Source organism: Protopterus annectens, chromosome 6.part1 (assembly GCF_019279795.1).
Source record: "Protopterus annectens isolate FY-2018-M chromosome 6.part1, PAN1.0, whole genome shotgun sequence".
Lineage (NCBI taxonomy): Eukaryota > Metazoa > Chordata > Ceratodontiformes > Protopteridae > Protopterus > Protopterus annectens.
This window is the reverse complement of record NC_056738.1, coordinates 94,958,454-94,978,530: the sequence shown is the minus strand read 5'-3', so window position 1 is coordinate 94,978,530 and position 20,077 is coordinate 94,958,454. Positions and strand designations below refer to the sequence as shown.

General features: G+C 41.0%; 1 protein-coding gene across 4 annotated transcripts in view; it reads right to left on the bottom strand.

The window, feature by feature from the left end:
• Positions 1-20,077, bottom strand: part of DYNC1I2 (dynein cytoplasmic 1 intermediate chain 2) — a 1,851,236-nt gene that overhangs the window by 599,022 nt on the left and 1,232,137 nt on the right. For all 4 annotated transcript variants that reach the window (XM_044075529.1, XM_044075531.1, XM_044075530.1 and 1 more), the window contains one exon: positions 6,907-7,032. In XM_044075529.1, coding sequence (XP_043931464.1) covers positions 6,907-7,032 — 126 coding nt within the window. The remainder of the gene's footprint in view (positions 1-6,906; positions 7,033-20,077) is intronic.

Here is a 20,077-nt window from a genome sequence, read left to right as displayed (position 1 = left end):
GTCCAAATAGGGGTATATTTGTATCCCTTGAAGTCTGCAGTAGGCAATTACTGATGCCAGGCATTTCGTGAATACTCTGGGCACAGTAGATAAGCCAAAGGGCAATGCAGAGAAGCGATAATGGGTTGAACCTGCAAGAAATCTGAGGTACCTTCTGCAATTTTGTCTGATTGGGGCATGCAGGTATGCCTCCTTGAGGTCCAATGTTACCAGCCAAGACTCCTTGCCCAGCATGGGAAGAAGTTGCTGTAGAGTGAGCATCTTGAATTTTGGTACGAGTAGAAATGCGTTTAGGATGGATAGGTCCAAAATAGGTCTCCAATCTTTTCCCTTCCTTGGCACCAGAAATAGCCTGGAATAAAAACCTTGACCTTGTCCGTGCGTAGGTACCTCTTGAATAGCTTTCATGTTTATGAGATCTGTAATTTGCCTTTGTGCCTCTGCCCTTTGATTGTGTGGCAGGTTTGGCATGCCTCTCATTTTTGGAAGGGTGTGAAAATGGAATTTGTAGCCTCTGTTTATAATGTCCAGGATCCATTTGTCCTTTGTGACAATATGCCAATTTTTTGAAAATAATGCCAGCTTTCCTCCTAAGGGGGCTGCCATTTGAGACATGGTTGGCATGCAAAGGGGAAAGTCATTGGATTTGCTTTCTGAAAGATTGCAAGTTATCCTCACCACCTCTTTGTGTAGGAGCTTGCCATTGTCTGCCTCTGAACGATCCTTGGGATTGTCCTCTGCCCCTCGGGTGCCTGTATCTGCCTCTTTGGGGTCTGTCCGTGGCAGGAAAGGACCAGTTTTTGGAAGGCCAATTTCTACTAAAACGTGGGGGTTGTACCTGTAGAAATTCTTTCACAGTTTGCATTGATTTAGCCTTTTTCTCCATTTTCCTTAATACCTCCTCAGCATTAGTACCAAATAGTATATCCTTTTGAAGAGGGGCGTCTAGTAATTTAGCTTTGACATGGTCAGGCAAGGCTTGTTCCTTGAGCCAGGCATGCCTACGTATGACTGATCCTGTAACAGCAGCTCTTCATGAAGCCTCCAGAGCATCAAAACCACATTGTAAAGTATGCTTACCCACTTGTTCTGCACTATGCATCAAATCCTGCAACTCCTTCAAGTCTGGTTGTTCAGGTTGTGACATTTTGCTTTTCAATTGTGATAACAAAAACTGTTGGTATTTTAGCATATGAAACTAACAGTTTAAGGCCCTCATGGATAAGGTAGCCGAGGTATATACCTTTTTTTCCCCACCTTTCTAAGGATCTGGAATCTCTCTCGGAAGGTAATGGATTTTTAGCAATGGAGGCCTTAACTCCCTTGGGGCCCTGTGAGATGGTTTCTGGGTCAGCAGCATGGCTTTTGTATAGAAATGGTGTGAGTCAGGAACCCTGTAGTACCTGTCAGGCTTAACAGGAGCTGGAGGTAGAGAGTCCGGGTTAAGGCAGGCCTCCGAGTAAACATCATCTAGGATGTCTAAGACAGGAGGTATAGCCAGAGGCCTGTGCTGAGGTAGCAAGAGAAATTCCCTGAGCCTTTTCTTTGAATCTGAATAATCTTGGCCTTCCCAGTGGAAGTGTTCCCTTAAGGTATGCAAAGTTTCCACAAATGAGTAATCCTCAGGGGGGGATACAGAAGGGATGGATTCCTCCACACCAGAGTCTTCAAAAGGGGAGTAAGAATGTTCCTGATCATCAGAGTGCTCTGAAATAATGGAGCCCTGATCAGAGGAGGGGGAATCTTCCTCCACTCTGGGCCTTTTGTCCGGTGGGGGCTGAGAACCTCTGATAAGATTAATTAAATCCTCAGACATTTTAAGCATCTGTTTCTTAGGCATGGGGCCTGGAGATGGGCCCTGTGTAGCTGGTCTCTTAGAGTGCATGGTTGCTTTAGACTTAGTGAAAGCCTTGATGGAGAAAGAAGAGGAAGGTCTGAAGACACCTTGAGTGGAGGTGGACCTGTCCACATTCTGAGTTTCAACGCCAAGAGTGGCTTCGGTATCTGTAGTCAGGGTGTGGGCCAAGGAGCCTGCGACCTCGGGCACAGGAGACACCGTCAAAGAAGTGTCGTCAGTAGTCAGGGGCTGCATAGGCGCCTCGCTGAGAACCGGACCACGTGTAGTCAGCTTTGGCGTGGTGTTGGTAGAGGCCGCGGACCTCGTGTGTCGGTCCTTATCTTTGCGTTTTTTAGACAAAACCGGAGTCGGAGTATCCGACGACATAGTATAGTTAAATGCTTTCCCAAAATAATGCTGGGCGAACTCCGCCCAACGCTTAATAGTGCGTTTGTTGAATGTAGCACAAAAGCGACAGACCGAGACGTCGTGGTCTGGGCCTAAACTAGGTATACAGAGGGAATGGAAATCCTTATGCAGTATTTGCTTCCCACAAGAAATACAATTATTAACTTTGTCTGACATCGGTCTGAGGCAAGAAAAGTTTCCCCAACGGGGTACTTAGCTTTTAAGAAGACTTAAGTTTCCAAATTTTCGTAATCTCAGGAGCTGGCCAACCGGCACTTGCGAACTGCTTCTGCTTCGGGCACCGCGCGGCAAGAAAGACTGAAGAAAATGGCGTTGGCTGGTTCCTTTATACCCCTGTCGCACTGACGTCAGGGAAGAAGCGACGACAACAGACGCCGGACCTAGACTTTGGAATTCGGCCAACCGAGGACCCGCCTGATGGCAGGAGAACTCATCTGTTATGACTGCAGCTGTATGCACGATGAACATCTACTTCCTAACAGGCGGTCCCAGACTGGACTAAGGACTGCAGCAGGGCTAACTATGGGGGCCAACCTCTTGGGGAACTTCAACGGTACTGAAGGGGCAGCAGGTATGGAACAGGAACTGTTAGAATTAGAAGGAGAATTACCTTAAAATATAGTGTCAATAACTCAAGCACGTACTCACCTCCGATTCTGAGCTTGGAAAGTTGTAGAGGTCCTGTCCCCACATCAACTACTTTGCTTCATTGTGCCAGTGCTGACACTACTGCATCACAACACAGTTATGCCTCCTTAGGTACTGTCCTTCGGATGAAACATTAAACTGTGGTCCCACTTTCTTGAGTTGGAGGTAACTCAAACAGATGTAAAAGATCTCATGACATTAACTGTAAGAGCTGTATGTGAATTCCCTCATGCCCTGGTCATATTACCCCTAATCATTATGAATATCGCCTCAGGTCCTCCCTGTAAACAGACCATGCCCAATGTGACCAACTGATAGCCTTAGCTATACCATTTGGTGCTGGAAGACTGTGAAGCATAATTGATATGATTAAAAGTCACAGTTCTCCCAAAGAGTTTATTCCTTTAACTGCAAGAGCAAGTCTCATTAAATACTGAAAATTGCATAAATGTCCATTGACTTAGCATTTCCCTTGGATCCATTTGGTGTGCTATGATTTGAAGACCTCTCCTCAACATTACTTAGCAAGTCTTACATAATTCAACATCTCCTCAACACTACCCAATACGCCTTAACTGATTCAGGATGAAACTAGAGAAGCAGACACTCTAATAAAAAGTATAAACACTGTCTTCACTTGGGGACTTCTGGGATTACTAGTGTAAAGGACAGATGTGGTCATGCTCCAAATCCATCCACACAGCAAAGCGTATATGGATTACAGTGGGACACGCACTTCAATGTATTTGCTGCAGGTGCACATCCCATGCTTGTCTACTCATCTTACAGTGGGAGTGATATCAACCTATTTTTCACTGTGTGGAGCTCCTAATTTACAAGGAAGACACTCTGCCTGATGTATAGCTTTGGATCCCTTACCTTGTCTCACTGGTTTGCCACTGGCCTGGGATAGTGGAAAGGAGCCAGCCACCTCCTACATCTGTTAGCTTTAATCTGGTAATATAGATCTTTTTCCTACTCATCTTCTGGTAGTTTGCTTCATGGTCTCAGACTTGCAGCAATGCTTCATACTGTGCTTCTCTTCCAGGAAGTACAAAAAGTGCTGGCACAAGTCCTGGTTAATGATCCAGTAACCACAAGATGATTCAGAAAGTCTTGCCATTTTAGGCATTAAGCAAAGCTACTTTCCGAAGGTGAAAAACAGAATAAAAATCCGAACTGTGCAAGTAGCAGAAAAAAAAATAAGGAATGCTGAGGTTGAATGTGGCTTCCTAATTAGGCTTGCAACATCACAGCATCCCCTTGGTAGAGTCACACAACATCTTGGTAGATACAGTCAGAACATTCAGAACTCCCAACAGGTATCTATTGCAGAAGTCCTCCACAGTCAGATAAAGGTACACCACTACTTGCCACAGTGCCAAACTCTGTAAATCTTCTTCCTCAAGGGTCACTATTAGCATATTTCCTTAAACCTTTGGAGGTTTAAAAACAGTGTATTCTTTTTTTGATTACTGTATTGGTGCTAGTTAGCTACTGATCATCACTTATCTATAGTCAATGCCCGACTCTCCTGGCCGGCTCTTCTTATATTACTGGATATGTGAATGAAACATTCACAACACAATACTTTTTGGTTTAGCTGCACATAATTTACCAGTTACCCACATCTGTACTGATTCAGCATGGTTGTGTAAAATAATATTGTAGCTTTTTTTCATAACATTCTATGTGATGTCATTTTGGATGGAAAAATGGAAAAACTCAAAAATGAATAAAAAAGCAAAAATCTTACACAAAACACTGGTATGCAGTGTGTGAAGGACTGGAACCATATACTGCTTAAACATCTAAAACTGAACTCTGGGAGTAAAAAGAATTACTTTCACCTGTACTGTGGATGTATGGTGCTGTTATTTATTTCTTCACTGTATGTATGCTGCTTATTTAGCAGGCATACAATATGACTAATTTTGTTACACTTTCTGTTATTATGGAAGGATTTCTGCAGAGAGGAGGTCTGAAGTGGCTAGGTCACTGGCGTGTGAGTTGTGCTGGATTTATTCACAGCTGTTACGGTGCAGTTAGCAACTCAGTGTAAAGTGCATTCCAGCTTCAATGTCTGTTGCACTGTACAGTATATTAATGGCAGATGAAAACACATGGTAAAACCTACTTGCTTAACTTAAAGCGCAATTATAAATTGCCTTACAAACACATTAACACTTGATAAAGGGGATGACTAATTCTAAGTCTCTCTTGCGTTAAACTGGTTAAATTGTCTAGGAAGCTATTCACAAAGAAATTCAGATTCTGTCACGTTTTCAAGCCATATATGTTTCTAGTTTCCTGGGTTAAACCTCAACAGCAGCAATTCAAGTAGCTGTGGGGAGCCCCCTCACAGGAGGCTTCAAAAATCTAGTGCCACTTCTAGTTACTAGTCTGTAGCAGAAAACAGATTATTTCATTCATCTGCCATAACTTGAAATGCATGAGAAGATAACACTGAGTCAGTGCAAAAGTTTTCAGTTAAGGCACAGCTGTTAACTTTCTGATGTACAATCACTGAAGAAAGAAAATGAACAGTGGTGCCCAGGAGAAGTGTGAAGTAAAAGTTTTTCACTGTTCGTAGACTTATATGCGCACAAGGACAACCAAACTCAAATTAACAAATTGCAATATACAGAATCTCCAGAAACTGTGCACAGTACAGATTAAATAGTTAAACATTTTGTATACTGTTCTGATGAGAAAATATTGCTCTCTGATGGCATTTGCTGCTTGAATGGTATTTTACTTTAAGCTGTAAGCTTGTAACTGCCATTAAAGCAGAGCAGAACAGACATTAACTGAGTGAAAGCACCTACTATTTTTTTTTTGGGGGGGGGGGGCAAAGTCAGAGACACAAACCTCAGCACAGAAGGAATATTTGTATGGAAGAGGCATTTGTGCCTCAGTACAGTGGGAGAATTACCTGGATGTGATGTTTTCCTTTTGATATAGGAGAACTGCTGGTAAGAGACATCTGCCTCTTACTACAGACATCCATGCTGTTTGCCAGCTGAAGGACTTGGTACAGGTGGAAACCTGCATGATCAGTGTAAGACGTTTGTGTTTTCTGTTATTAAATAGTTTTACTTAGGTTTGAGTTTGACTTATTACTGTAAATAAAGTGCATAAAACATTTTGCCTTCAATGTGTTTTGTTTACTACAAATGAAAAAATATGACACAATACAATAAAACAACACGCTAGTGAACCCCTCCATATGTCCTCATATACCCTTCCAGTTCACATCACTGTACAAATAAAATGAGTTTTCCTTGTTTAACCCACTGCAGTTATATACTGCTTTGCTGAAAAAATATTTCCACCTTTGCTGACTCCAAAGGAAGGTTAAATTGCTACTCGTGATCAAATAATCACAATGTTTTGTGAGTAAAATTGCTGAAAATACAAACTCTTGACAGTAATCTGACAGAAACAGATTTCAGCCTTTTTTTTTCCTTCCTTTCTTTTTTTTTATTTTTTTAACCAAGGCTATCATTCTAAAACTCTGCAAAGAAGCATCATTACCCATTCATCCCAGGTTACATAGTTTTTGAAAATCTGCATCTGTTTCTATGGCACAAATGTGTTTCTATTTAACTCTCTTGTTCCAAATACCCTAAGGATAATATTTTAACATAATATGCTGATGTTTTACTTCTACAGTAGGTGTCATAGTTTGTTAAAAATATCCATGGATTCAAACAATTTGCCCCTTTACATTTTCAGGACAAACAACACACTGCTATGTTTTAAAATTGTTTCATCAGTCTGTGTGATGTCAGAAGCACTGCAACATAAAGTTCTTTTTGAACTGCTGAAATCTTCAGACCCGTAATCAACATGTGTTTGCAAATACATGTGGTTAAAACACATGCCAGACTCATGAAATCATTATGTTGACAAGTCAGAAACTGACTGGCACAGGTCCAGATTCATCAGCACTAACCACTAGTTTGGCTAGACAGGAGCTCACATCATACCTGGCAATGAAAGACATACTCTGGAGTGGTTTTCTTGTATTTCATATTCCACACTAGAGCCACACCATCTGGCTCATGGGGGGCATCTTCATTCTGATTGTATGAAGCAACAAGAAGTTCTGGGTACTGTTGAGAGAAATCAGAAAAAGAAATGTTAAACATGATCTGAACATACCCCCAAGGCATAATCACTTTTTCAGATATGGTACTGTTTGTAGTGGTAAATGAATACTGAACATGCTAGTCGATAGTACAATGAGAAATGCTGGAAAACTGATGTGAAGCCTGTTTCGCCTGTGGCAAGTGGCTCTCAGCATTGCTGTGACCATACATTAAATGAAAAAACTGAATAACTCACATTTCATCAACAAATAAATGTCATCTCTGTGTATTCTGATAACATTAAAAAGGAAAAAGAAATGATATTATGTATCAAAATATTCAGTAGCTATGACAGAAATAAGTAGTGCACCCTGATGCACTAGTACACCAAACACTTGAGGAATTTATGCTTAAGTCACTGTTTGATGTGCTGCAGTTCTTCGGTAGACGTGTGCGCGCACGCGCGCGCACACACACACACACACACACACACACACACACACACACACACACACTCTCTCTCTATATATATATATATATATATATATATATATATATATATATATATATATATAACACACACACACACACACACACATATATATATATATATATATATATATATATATACACGCATACACACACACACACACACAATAGTGTAACAGTACAGATTACTAGTATGTGGCGCGGCCAATGACAACTTGCTTGTTAGCCTGAAGAAACAAACAGGCTGACAGGATTTCAGATTTCCACAGCAGGTGGCACCCTATGATTGTTAAAGATTATTTTCAGGGGTTTAAAGAAAACTTCTGCAAAACAAGGTCACTCTCATTAACACCACTATTGCTTGTGTGCTCCTTTGTTATATCTAAAAACATTACTTCTATAAAATCACTTGAAGATATCAATGCCTCAGTATATCAGAGCTTGCTTTGTCAGAAGTGCTGTGATTTACTGTAAGATTATAGGTACTTACTAGGCTAATGATCTGTAAAGATCTTAAGAAGCCTTGCCTTACATTCCTATGGTAGTTTGTGACCCTTATACTTTGTGTGTGAATAACCCAGAAGAGGGCAGAACAAAGGATATATTGGGATATTTACTTGATGCCATTATCTATGAGGGATATGGGTGCTAGACAGGGGGTGAACTTGCAGTCTCACATCTATCTGCCCAAATTACTTTTGAAAAGGGTAACATAAGTACTTTGCTTTATGTGGAGTAGAAGACAGCTCCACAGAAGAGGTAGTCTCTGTGATGCATACCTTCTCCTCCAACACGTTCTACTTATGTTGCAAGATAAGATCCCTTGACCAGGAGTTCATGTTACTCTTGGATCTGCAAGTAACAGGTCTTTGAGGATAAGAAGTTTTGAGGCGATATATGTGAGACAGAGATAACATCTTTGTAGCCTGCACAACAATGACAAGAAGAACTAGATTTTGAGACAACCCTGCATACTTTTTGTGACTTGCGCATTTTATTTTTTTAGTGAGAAAGCACTGTGGTCGCTTCAGTTGTAACAAGTGTTGGGACAGATGCATAAATATGGGGCATTACATTCACTCATGACCAGTCTGATGAAAGCAAAGTACAGTGGTATGATTACATCTCTGGACAAAGACTCCATACTTTACATATACTGTAAGCTGTGAGATGGAAAAAGACTTCCTTACAATAGTGGACATGTGGTGATCAACGGACAGTTTGTTGCTGATATAGGTTCCAAGATCCCTAACTATGGGAACAACCATCAGAGGTGTGTTATCAATGTGAGGGCCACAATGAAGTCCACAGTTTTCATCATCACCACCACCAATCTCCTTTTTCCCATTTTCTACATAGGGTCAGGGTGTCGTGTCAACTGTTTGCCATCTATCTCAGTTCAATGCCACACTCCAGGCTTCTTTGGAACTCATTCCTGACTGTTGCTAATCTTCTCACACACACAATCCATCCACCTCTTTGATGGACACCCTTGTTTCCTCTTGCCTTCTTCCAGTCTGTCCCAAATCTTCTTCACCAAATTGTCTCCTGCTTTTCTGTACATGTGCCCAAACCACCTTAATCAGTTCTCTTTTAACTTTTCTGTAATTAGAGGTACTTAGGCTTCTCCTCTTATGTCCTCATTTCTTCGTCTGTTCTACAGTGTGCATCCTAGCACCCACTTCAGGCACTTCATTTCCATCACCTCTAGCTTTCTCAACTGCTTTGCCTTTACTGTCCAGGTTTCTGTACCATACAGTAGTACTGGTCACTCCACTGTTTTGTACACCTTACGTTTCAGCTTCTTTGGCATTCTTTTATCATATACTACCCCTGACACTATGCCAGTTGGCTGCAGCCCCTCTGAATATAGCTTGGACCTCTTCATTCAGACTTTCCTTCTCCTCATCCTCCCCTCCCAGATATCTGCTGCTAACCTGTTCTACCACTTCCCCTTATATCTCAATTCTCATCATCATCTTCTGATTTCCCCATTTACTGCCATTACCACTGTTTTATCTGTACTGAGTTTCATCGCATGTGCACTGAGTTTTGCATTCCATTCCCTAATCCTTGCTGACGTTCTTGCTCCAAGTCTGCCTGTAATGCCACATTGTCCGCATACAGCAACTTTGTTGATCTGTCCCCTCCAACCTGTTTGCTAATGAAGGCCATCACCGGTATGAACAGCACTCCCACTGGGAACTCCTCTGTGAGGCCGAACACTGTTGGTACTTGAGTCAATGGGTCCTTATACATAGCTTGCACTAATTCTATCAATGTTTCTGGGACTTCAAACCACTGCAGGAGTGCCATAAATCAGCTTTCTTGGGGCCTTGTCATACCCTTTCTCCAAGTTTAGGAATGCCCAGTTGGACTGTTTCCTTATCTCTAGCTTTTTCTCAACTATATGCCTTAATGCGAGCATTGGGTCAGTTGTGCCGCACCCTGTTTTGAATCTGAACTGCACATCTCCCATCTTACTTTCTACTATTCTCTGTATCCATTTATCAATCACCCTTTCCAGAACTTTCATGCAATGTGGCAGGAGTTTGATACCTCTGTACTGCCCACAGTTGCGGATGTCCATTTTGTTCTTGTACATTGGCAGGAGTATGCTTATTCTCCAATCATTTGGGATATACCTTTCTCTCCACACTGCTGTGAGTACTCTCAACAGCCATCTCTCCCCTATTTCACCCAGCATCTTTATCACATCTTTTGTGACTTCATCTGAGCTTGCTGCTTTCTCTGACTTCATTTTCCTTAGTGCTGTTCTTGCTTCTTTTATGGTGGGCTCCTCCTTCTTCTGTCACTGTAGGCTGTGCCTGGGGCAGGACAGCATCTGTGGATTTTTCTTCATTTAGAAGTTGCTGCAAGTACTTCTTCCATCTGCCTTTGTTGCTCTGTGGACTGGTGAGCAGGTTGTTGCTGGCGTCCCTTATGAAGGGTGTCTAACTATGTTTCTATATCTTTCTGTCTTTGTCTTGCAACCTGATATAGTTTCTTTGTGGCACCTACTGAGCCACTTTCCAGAAGCTGGTAGAATGCCTGTGATACCCTGATCTTTGCTATTGCAATTCCTTTCTTAGCCAACCCGTATTCCTTCCTAGCCTGGTCTGTCTTTTCTATCTCCCGCTTTTTTCTTTTGATTACTTTCCGGACTTCTTTACTCCACTACCTGCTTTCCTTATGTACCTTACTTCCATACCTGGATCAGTACCTTACTTCCATACCTGGATCAGTCACATATCTGTTCTGTAGTTCTCATATATGCTGTTTTGAGGTGCTGCGATTCTTTTTTAGCTCTACCTATTTCCTCATCTTATTATGGTATTAGAGTCCTGAGTATTTCCTTGAACTGTTGTGGTTTCTCTCCAGTCAACTTCCAGGTCTTCAGTCTGGTCTTTATTGACCTTAGTGCCTTCTTGCAGCTGAATGTGGCAACCAGTGGTTTATGTTGTGGGCTGACTGTTTCACTGGGATTGACTCTGCAATCATTGATTATAACCTAATGTCCTTTCCTTACTAGGAGGAAGTCTACCGGAGTTGGATGTTGGCCACTCTTGTATGTGATTTTGTCACTCTTTCAGAACCATGTGTTGGCTACTATCAAGCCATCTAAGGTAGTTCAAAAGTATGGACACAGTACTCCTACAGCCACAATTCAAGATAAAATGGTTGTTTTAATATTGAATCAGATATCTGAAGAAGTTTTCATTAAGAAGACAAAAGTGGTTATTTTTCACTTGTTTTTATCAGCAATTCAATACTAAAGTAACCTTTTTATTGTGAATTGTGGCTCCAGATGTACTGTGTCCATACTTCTGAACTACCTTGGTTTGCAGTTTGTTCTTTGTGGATTACTATCAAGTCATCTGCCAGACAAAAATCTAGAATAGCCTCTCCTTCTTTATTCCTGTTGCCCCTCCCATGTGGACCCAGACAGTCCCCATATCCTGCTTTGTCTGCCCAGATATGTGCATTCAAGTCACCCATTCATGTTGTCCTGCTTTATCTCGTAGGTCCTACAACTGCTGTCTGAATGCACTCTTCTCTTCATTATCACAGCCCTGCTGTGGGGCATAGGCTGAGATTATGAATACTTTCCTATCATTTGGCTGGAATTTTGTCATGAGTCTGTCACCAGTTCTGATGACATCTATCACTGCCATCTGAAGCCTCTCCCTCACAATTAACACCCCATTTCTAGCTTGTCCTTCTCCTGAGTAATATACTCAGGATACCAAGCCAAGAGGCGTTGCTGCACTACTCTTCCATCTTGTCTCTTGAATACATAGGATGTCCAGCCTTCTCCATACTATCATGTCATCCACTTCCAAGCACCATCCTGCCAGTGAACCTACACAGAGTGTAGCAATTCTTAGTTCACGTTTAGCAGGTTGACTGGTTTTATGATCAGTTTTCGCTCAACACAGCTATAACAGTTAACCCAGGCTGGGCAACTGGACACTGGCCGGCAAGTAGCTTACTGACACAGGGCTGCTGGGCTTTACGGCAGGCACACACTGGCCAATAAGGGGTGCATACACCACTCCCATTGGAGGTCGGAGTAGGCCAGGTCCTCAACCCACTTAGGTGCCCTCTAGGAAGTGTGAATTGGTGATGAGAAAAAATGGTGCGTTTCTTTTTTCTCTTGCTCTTTTTTTTTAAACTCTTCCCTCTTTTCCAAGTTTATGCACTCTCAGTAGTAGTGTAACGATTAGGGATATGGTTGCAGAGGTGCAGCAAGAAAGTATTTATACTACAGTGATCGTTGTGAGATTTTTCAAGTGCAATTTGCTTTTCTTATGATTTCAGTTTGCTAAGTTTCCTGTAGAATGCTTTTCATTTTGACTTGAGTGACATGACATTTCATTGCAAAGCTCTCCTCATTAATAAGCATGCAAGCACAATGGTAAAGGGCAGCACTATCCTATGAAGGACGCTCCGACTGTCTTCAGTTGCTTTCAAGTAAAAGGAATGATTAGCTGTTTTTCCCCTAATTGTTCTGTCTGCTGATCATCAGTATCCACCCAGTCAATCAGCCTAATGGTTCCCGCTCACTGGGGTAAAGGGCAAGTGGGAGGGGCCTTCATTTATACAGTCATAAGAGGTGGTTTAAACTTTTTCTGACTTTGGCCACACCTCCCTGCATACACCTTGTGAAACACTGGGAAGGGGATGTGCAACTGGCTGACTGCAGAGGACAAGTAAAAGGAATTTTAAAATCATCACTCAACAGCAGATCTGGGATTGCTCACCAGCACTCATACTGAAAGACAGTTCAGCAAAAGAAATATCTCAAAACACCCTGTGTTGTTTTCTGCTTTTCTGCATAACCATTTACCAGTAAACGCTTTGGAGTTGTATTTTATTTTTTGCGGTGGTACAGTGGTAGCGTTGTTGCCTCACAGCAAGAGGTTTTCCTGTTTGATTCTCGTCTGGAGCGCCTTCTGTTTTGAGTCTGCATGTCCTCCCCGCGGTCGAGTGGCCTCCGAAAGACATGCGTGAATGGGCGTTCCTTTGCTGAAGGTTGGGCTGGCAACTCGGCACCATAAAAAATCTACTGCCAATCATTAGTGGACTGGAGTTCCGCTGTGGCAACCCCTAACCAGGAAAAGCCGAAAAGACAAACAAAACTTTTACTGGTAGAAAAAGCCAACACTGCAGGTAATCTCAATAAGGCTGCATAGTTGCAACTTTGTACAGATTATTGGCAAGGCACTCCACATCTTACCTCAAAACACTTTGTGTTGTTTTTTTTTTTTTTCAGTTTTCCTGAATAACTGTTTGCCAGGAGAAACTTTTAAGTTGTATTTTATTTTTATTTCTAATTTTTACTCTTTGCAGGTAGAAAAGGAAAGACTGTACGCAAGTGCACACCAGCCCTTCCCAAAGGGTACAGTAGTTATAACTTGAGCTGCAAATGTGAGCAGTAGCACGTGTTTGCACATGATGTGAAGACATGCCTAGCATATTAGTGTGCCATGTGCAAATGGTGCTTTATCAGAACAACTGCTTGATGAAGTTTTTCCCTTTTTACAAAGTTAGTATAGGACATTTCATTTAATATTGATTTGAATATTGTTTGTATATTTTATTTTTTCCATTTTATTTACTAGATCTAATTTCTGTGGATTCCATAAATACTGATTTATATATTTTTAGCACTCCTTAATTGTCACTAACCAAGAATGGATTTATTAAATCTGTATGCCACCAAGCAAAAGTACCTCGTCCAATGTACTAAATGGTGTGCACACGAAAAGGTGACACATGATAACATTAGAGACTTGTGTTCCTCATTATAAAAGCTGGACGATTTGCTTACTATTACTGAAAACACATCTAAACTTGCTGAGAACAACTGTACTTGTGTAATTAGCACAGCCTGGAAAACTGCTGTCATACATTATTACAATAAAAGTAAAGGTCCCAAGTGGCAGAAGCAGCCCAATCCAAGCTAAACTAACCCGGGGAGCCAAGAGGTCCCAGCCAGGGACATATTATTGACTGGGCTGATGAGGTAATGTACATGAAGCAAATGCAAACAGAATACACTTAGAAAATTAAGTGCCCTCTACTAATAAAGATGACTCAATCCCTGTTAAACTCAATACTACACATGACTTCTTTGTAATTCAGAAAGTATACAACAATTTCAGGATTCAGAACATATCAGAAAAATAAAAGAAAAAGAAAAAAGATAACAACAAATAACTAAGAAGAAAAATAAATTGACTAATACTCATAACACTAAGCAGAAAATACCCTAAACAAAAGGAAAGCACTTTGATATGAAATACCCAGATTATAGGGAATAACATTGTTCAATTGTAAAAGATTAAGTCAATAGAAAGTTACATTATTGTTCCAAAAGTCAAGGTAGAGAAAAACAGAGGCAGATTCAAATGAAACCCTAAACTCAACTTGCAAGGATTAAAAAAAAAAAATCATTGTAAGGAGAAAGACCAATGGTGACAACTATGAAATGGCAGTGCAAAGATAGCTAGATGAGAACTGTGTGCTTGCAAATTATGCACGGGATGAAAAAGATTAATAAGACTAATGATAATGAAAAATACTCTCTTCTAACAACTGAAAGAGCATACATGTTTGTTTATTTATTGGTATTTGTTTACAGAGAAAGTCAAAATGAGCAGTGCCAAGCATACATAATTTATTCATTTATTGGCATTTGTTTCCTGTGAAAGTCCCACTGAGCAGTGCTCTTTATCAGCGGAGGCCCCGGGAGAAAAGCCCCATTATACAGACATCATGGACATCATTTACAGTCAGTTTCATTCATGAGCAGCAGTTCCATTAATCAAGACATCTCTGACATCACTTGCATCATTTTCAGTTTAGATGAAAAATAGCAGTTACATGGGCTGTATACGAAAACATTTTTTAAATACAGGAGGTCTATGCACTGCAGTATCAACAGTATGAATAGACTGTCAGATTTTACACAAGAATATCTGTTACTATAATGACCTGTTTAAAATCTACAATACAAAGAAAAGATAAAAGAGTTAGGGCATCCCAAAGGAAGGAAGGAGGGGAGGAGGTGTAAGGAAGTTAAGGAGATGAAATGATGGGAGGGTATGGTCGTTGATAACAGTACATTAAGTACTGATATAGCTACAGTAGTACCAGTTTAACAGGGATGGTTCAGATGCAGGGTAATTTATCTACCAGGTGTTGCTTCAGCTGACATTTAAAGTCTTTCAGGTTGCAGACTGTTCTTCATTGGAAGGGGACGGCATTCCAGCTATTAGCAATGCAATGTGAATACAGGGAACATCCTGCATTGCTGTTTAGTTTAGTTATGGACAGTAATGATTTTTGTCATTGAGGTACAGAGGCCTCTTGACAGAGTACAGTAGAATGATGGAGTGAAGACAGAGGAATTTTTCAGGGCTGTGCAGCAGTTTGAAGGTTGCAATTAACTGCGAGTACTACAGAGAATTACTTAGTTACAGCCAGTTTAGTTGTTTTAGAGATGGAAGTGATGTGATGTTTACTGTTGGTTGGTTGTAAATGTGGCTACTTTATTGTAGCATTGCTCTAGCTTGACTGATACTGATGAGTTGATATTAGTTAGGATAGCAGAGCCATATAACAGGGTGGGGATTAGAAAAGAAGTGCCTTTAACTTGTCCAGCAGAGTTAACAAAGTAGTGTTTTACTGTACAGAGGCCGCTTAGTTATTGGTGTGTCTTCTTTATGGCTTGCTAAAGGTGGAGATCCAATTACAGGTGGTTATCTATAATCACACCTAATAGTTTGGTGAGGGATACCAGTTCTACATTGGTCTTATTGGATGACAGTATATCAAAGGTATTTTTTGGAATGAGGAGGAGTTGTGAGTTGTCAAGCCAGGCTACAGTGGAGAAGGATTTCTGGGTTTGTGTTTGGAGCATGAGTAGCGCCTTAGCAATACATATTAGAGTGGTGGTATACTGTACTATGGTGATCTCTTTGGCTGCTGTGTTTAGGCTGTTGACAAACAAGTTAAACAGTAGTGGTTCTAGGATGGAGCCTTGTGGGACTACACATGTAGGAAGCAAAGAGGAGAAATCATTTCACTACCTGGGACCCATTAGTAAGATAACGAAAAAGAAAACAGTTAAGCAAGATGGGTGATAGTTTACAGGCAGAGAATTTAGTTAGCAGAATCTGATGCCTGACCATGTCGAATGTCTTGGATAGATCCAGAAATAGGGTTGAGTTTAGAAGACCTGAATTTCTATTGTGATTTATTATATATTTGTGAACCTTAAAAGGGCAGTGGCTGCACCCAATGCTTGATAGTGTCTGAAACCATACTGCGAGGGAAAGAGGAAGTTAGGAGAAGTAATATATGCAGTAAGTTCCAAGAATTTCGATAAGGGTGAGAGAATGGCAATTGCTCTATTGTTTGTGAACCTGGTTGATGAGCCACCTTTATGGAGGGAGGGGTACTATAAAGGATTTTTTCCCATAAGGAAGGGGAATATTTTTATTGGATAGAGCAGTTTATTAAAATCAAAACAGGATATGCAAAGCTATCTGCTATGAGGTACCCTGATGGAAGATGGTCAGGGGAAGTTGTTGTCTTAATGGTACATAAGCATTTTTTTAAAAGTAGATGCTGGAGTGAGTGTGAAGGTCTGTTGTGGCTTCAGTGATTGGAGTGCGATGGCTGGATTTGCAGCACTTTTGTTTGTACAGGTTACTATATCTATAAAATGTGAGTTAAACTGTGAATAAATGCTTTGGGAGTTATTGGTTAGGGATGGGCTAGGTTGGGTTGATTTTCCAGGACTGAGCAATGTATTTCTTGATTTGCAGAAGTTTTTTTGGATTACTTGACGATGAAATGTGGGTGTTCCTATAATAAGCTTTTTGTATTGTTTGCTACTGCCTATATTGTTGCAGGGATGTTTAAGATTTGGTTTATAGCCACGACTTCCAGGCTTTATCTGCAAACTGCATGAGTTGCTTTGTTTTTTTGTTTTAGTTAACCAAGAGGCTGGTTTATTAACTCTTTTGGTTCTTAATGGTGCCTGTTCTGCTAAGACATTTACAAATATTGTATTAAATGTGCTGACTACTTCATCAAGGAGACGAATTTTAAATGGTGCCTAGATGATCTGGAGCAGGGTGGAAGTAAACGTTTACTGAAGTTACTAAGTTTTCTGACTGTTTTATAGTTTATGAACCTTTTGGGGGTTGCTTGGGGTGTCTGATTATGTAGTTTAGCTGGTGGTTGCTTAGGCTATCAGGTAGGGTGTCACTTGTGGCAATATTGTTTGGGGTGAATGTTAGAACCCACTCTGGGATGGATTCTTTCAGTCTGGGATGGCTTCTTTAGAAGTGGCTTTGTTAATTTTAGTTGGAGTCTTGATTAATTTGGAGAAGTTATACAGCTGAATTGAGTGTGCTGGATTTTCTGGGGCTATCTTTTGCCAGTCTACGTTAACGTTTCCTAGCAAATTCTCAGTCTTGTGCTGACTAAGAGCCAGGAGAGGATCTCTTCCAGAATGGGAATGTTGTTACCAGGTGGTATGTATAGACCTATGATGGCTAAAGTTCAGTATGTGCAGTCAGATGAGAAGTTCAGTAATGCTGAAAGTGGATATATTATCATGGTAATTGGAGAGATCCCTCACGCCAATTACTATAGAGAACAATCAGTTTATAGTCAGTACAGAGCAATCAACAAGGAAGCACAAAGTATGACAGGTTTTATTTCATGTACTGAATGCACTCACCAAGAAGCTATGAAGATGAAGCTGCTGGCATATACAGTGCAATTTTTATTTTAATTAATTATTAAATTAGAAGTAAGAGATTCTTCAAATCAGATTGGAAATGATGTATTAGTAATTGCAGGCTCAATTATTAAAGGGACTGACAATTCCATCTGCAGAGAGAAGATAATGAACACTGAATAGTGCTATGACTGGCAGGAGCAAAAATACAGGACATGAGTAGGGCCTAAATGTAAGGAAGTATGGAGACACTTTTATTCATGTTGGATTTAAAAATCTAATTTTTAAAGACTCACTGCCCATAGGTAGGGAACTTATAGCCCTCAGACAATACAGCTTGCACATCAAATGTAGAAAGGAGAGTCAGGTCATCGTGAATAAAAAAAGCTTTTTTGTACAAACATCTACATAAAAATGGCCCACTTTAAAACCTGGGGAATGTAAAGAATGCACAGCTCTGTTGGAAACTTAGCATAACTGTAGATGTTCGAGAAGATCAATGTTACAGTACTCAGTCCTTGGACTTCCTGCCATAGTGAAGTCTGCAGCCAGCATGAAAACTAGTGGCTTTCACCATCCCACAGAATAGAGAACATCCTTGCTGGCTGACATCAGAACACTAGCCAATAACATCTTTGTGTCTTTCTTGTCAAGGTACCAAAGTCTAATTTGTTCCTCAGCTGGAGCATAATCTGCACCACAGACCCTACTGACACAGCAACTGACACTTTGTTGAAGGAGAAAAGGTGAGGGGATGTACTCACCCCAACCCCAGGAGCAGGAAAGTAGAGACAGAGGAGGGAGGAAAGGATATTACAACACTGATCTACTCAAATATCTACAATTATGGTAAGTTACCAACTCAACTGTACTATGTTCTTCATAGTCAATGCTGCAGTACTTGGTCTTGGAGGACTCCCAAAGCTCTGTTACTGAGGTGGCTGGACAGCACTCTCAGCAAGGGATATCAGGGTCTGCAGCATGGTAAAGGCAAACCAGACTCTGGCTCTGGAGACAGCACCAAGGTGGTACTGTTTTGTGATGGTATACACAGGAGACCAAGTAGCTACTTCTAGAATAACCTGGATTGATGCCCCTTTTCAAGAATGCAGTGGTGGCTCTTTTAGCCCTGTTGCAATCAGCCCTTTACTCTGCCCAGAATTACTGTGGTGTATGTAACAAAAGGTAATGCAGCTAGCTGCCCATTTTGAGATGGTATCCTTCCCCCTTGCTCTCTCCTCCTTACCTTCTGCAAATACCAGCACAAGCTGATCAGATCTGTTTGATAATCTAGCCCTGTGAAGGTAAAATCTTAGCTGTCTGTGTACATCTAATGAGTGCAGAATTCTCTCCCCCTTGTTTTTGGGGTTTGCGGAAAAAACACATGAAGGTATATAACTTGGTTCATGGAAGTTTCTGATACCACATTGGGCATAAAAGACAGATTAGTTCTCAAGGTTACTCTGTCCCTGCGGAAAATAAAAAAGCTGCTTGAACATAAAGGCTTACAGCTCAGATATACCTGGCTGAGGTGAGAACCATAGCAGGGCAGTTTTCCAAGTAAGACGTTTAAGGGCCGCCAAGGCTTTTGGCTTAAAAGATGAAAATCTTAGCTTCTCTAGTATGTAATTCAAGTCCCAGGTGGGTGCAGGCTCTTGCCTGGCAGCTGAGATGCAAAATTCTTTTTGAAAACTGCTTCATGTGGGAATGTGTGTACACAGGTGGGGACATATGCAGGCAGATATAGCTGAGGCTTGGACTTTCACACGAGTAACATAAGCCTTCTTTATACAGGTGGGAGAGAAGCATTTTATTATCTGTTGCAACCTTGCTTTGGGTGGGTAGAATTAATTTTATCCCACACCAGACAGCAAACCTTTTCCATTTTGCTTGTGGGATTTTCTGGCATTTGTCTTTCTTAGCCTCTTTCAAAATTGCTATTGCATCTTCAGAAAAAAATTGCCAGGATAGGACTAATAAAGCAATCATCCAAGCTGTCAAGTTGAATGCCCTCAGGTTGGTATGGATGACAGACATTTTCTTTTGATTTAGGAGGTCCACAGATTGAGGTGGTGTTCAGATTCTCACTTCACTGAGGCAAGGAAGAAGAACCAGTGTTGTCTGGACCAAAAATAAGCAACCAGTATCATCCTTACCCTGTACACCCTCACTTTCCACACTACCCTAGGGATGAGGGATAGTGTTGGGAAGGCATTGTGGAAGAGATCTGTCAGCTGAAGGAGAAGGCATCTGTTCTCCAAGTCCTCCCCCTGTGGTTCCTGAACGGAATTTGCTAATTTATAAATACCACAGTAGAAA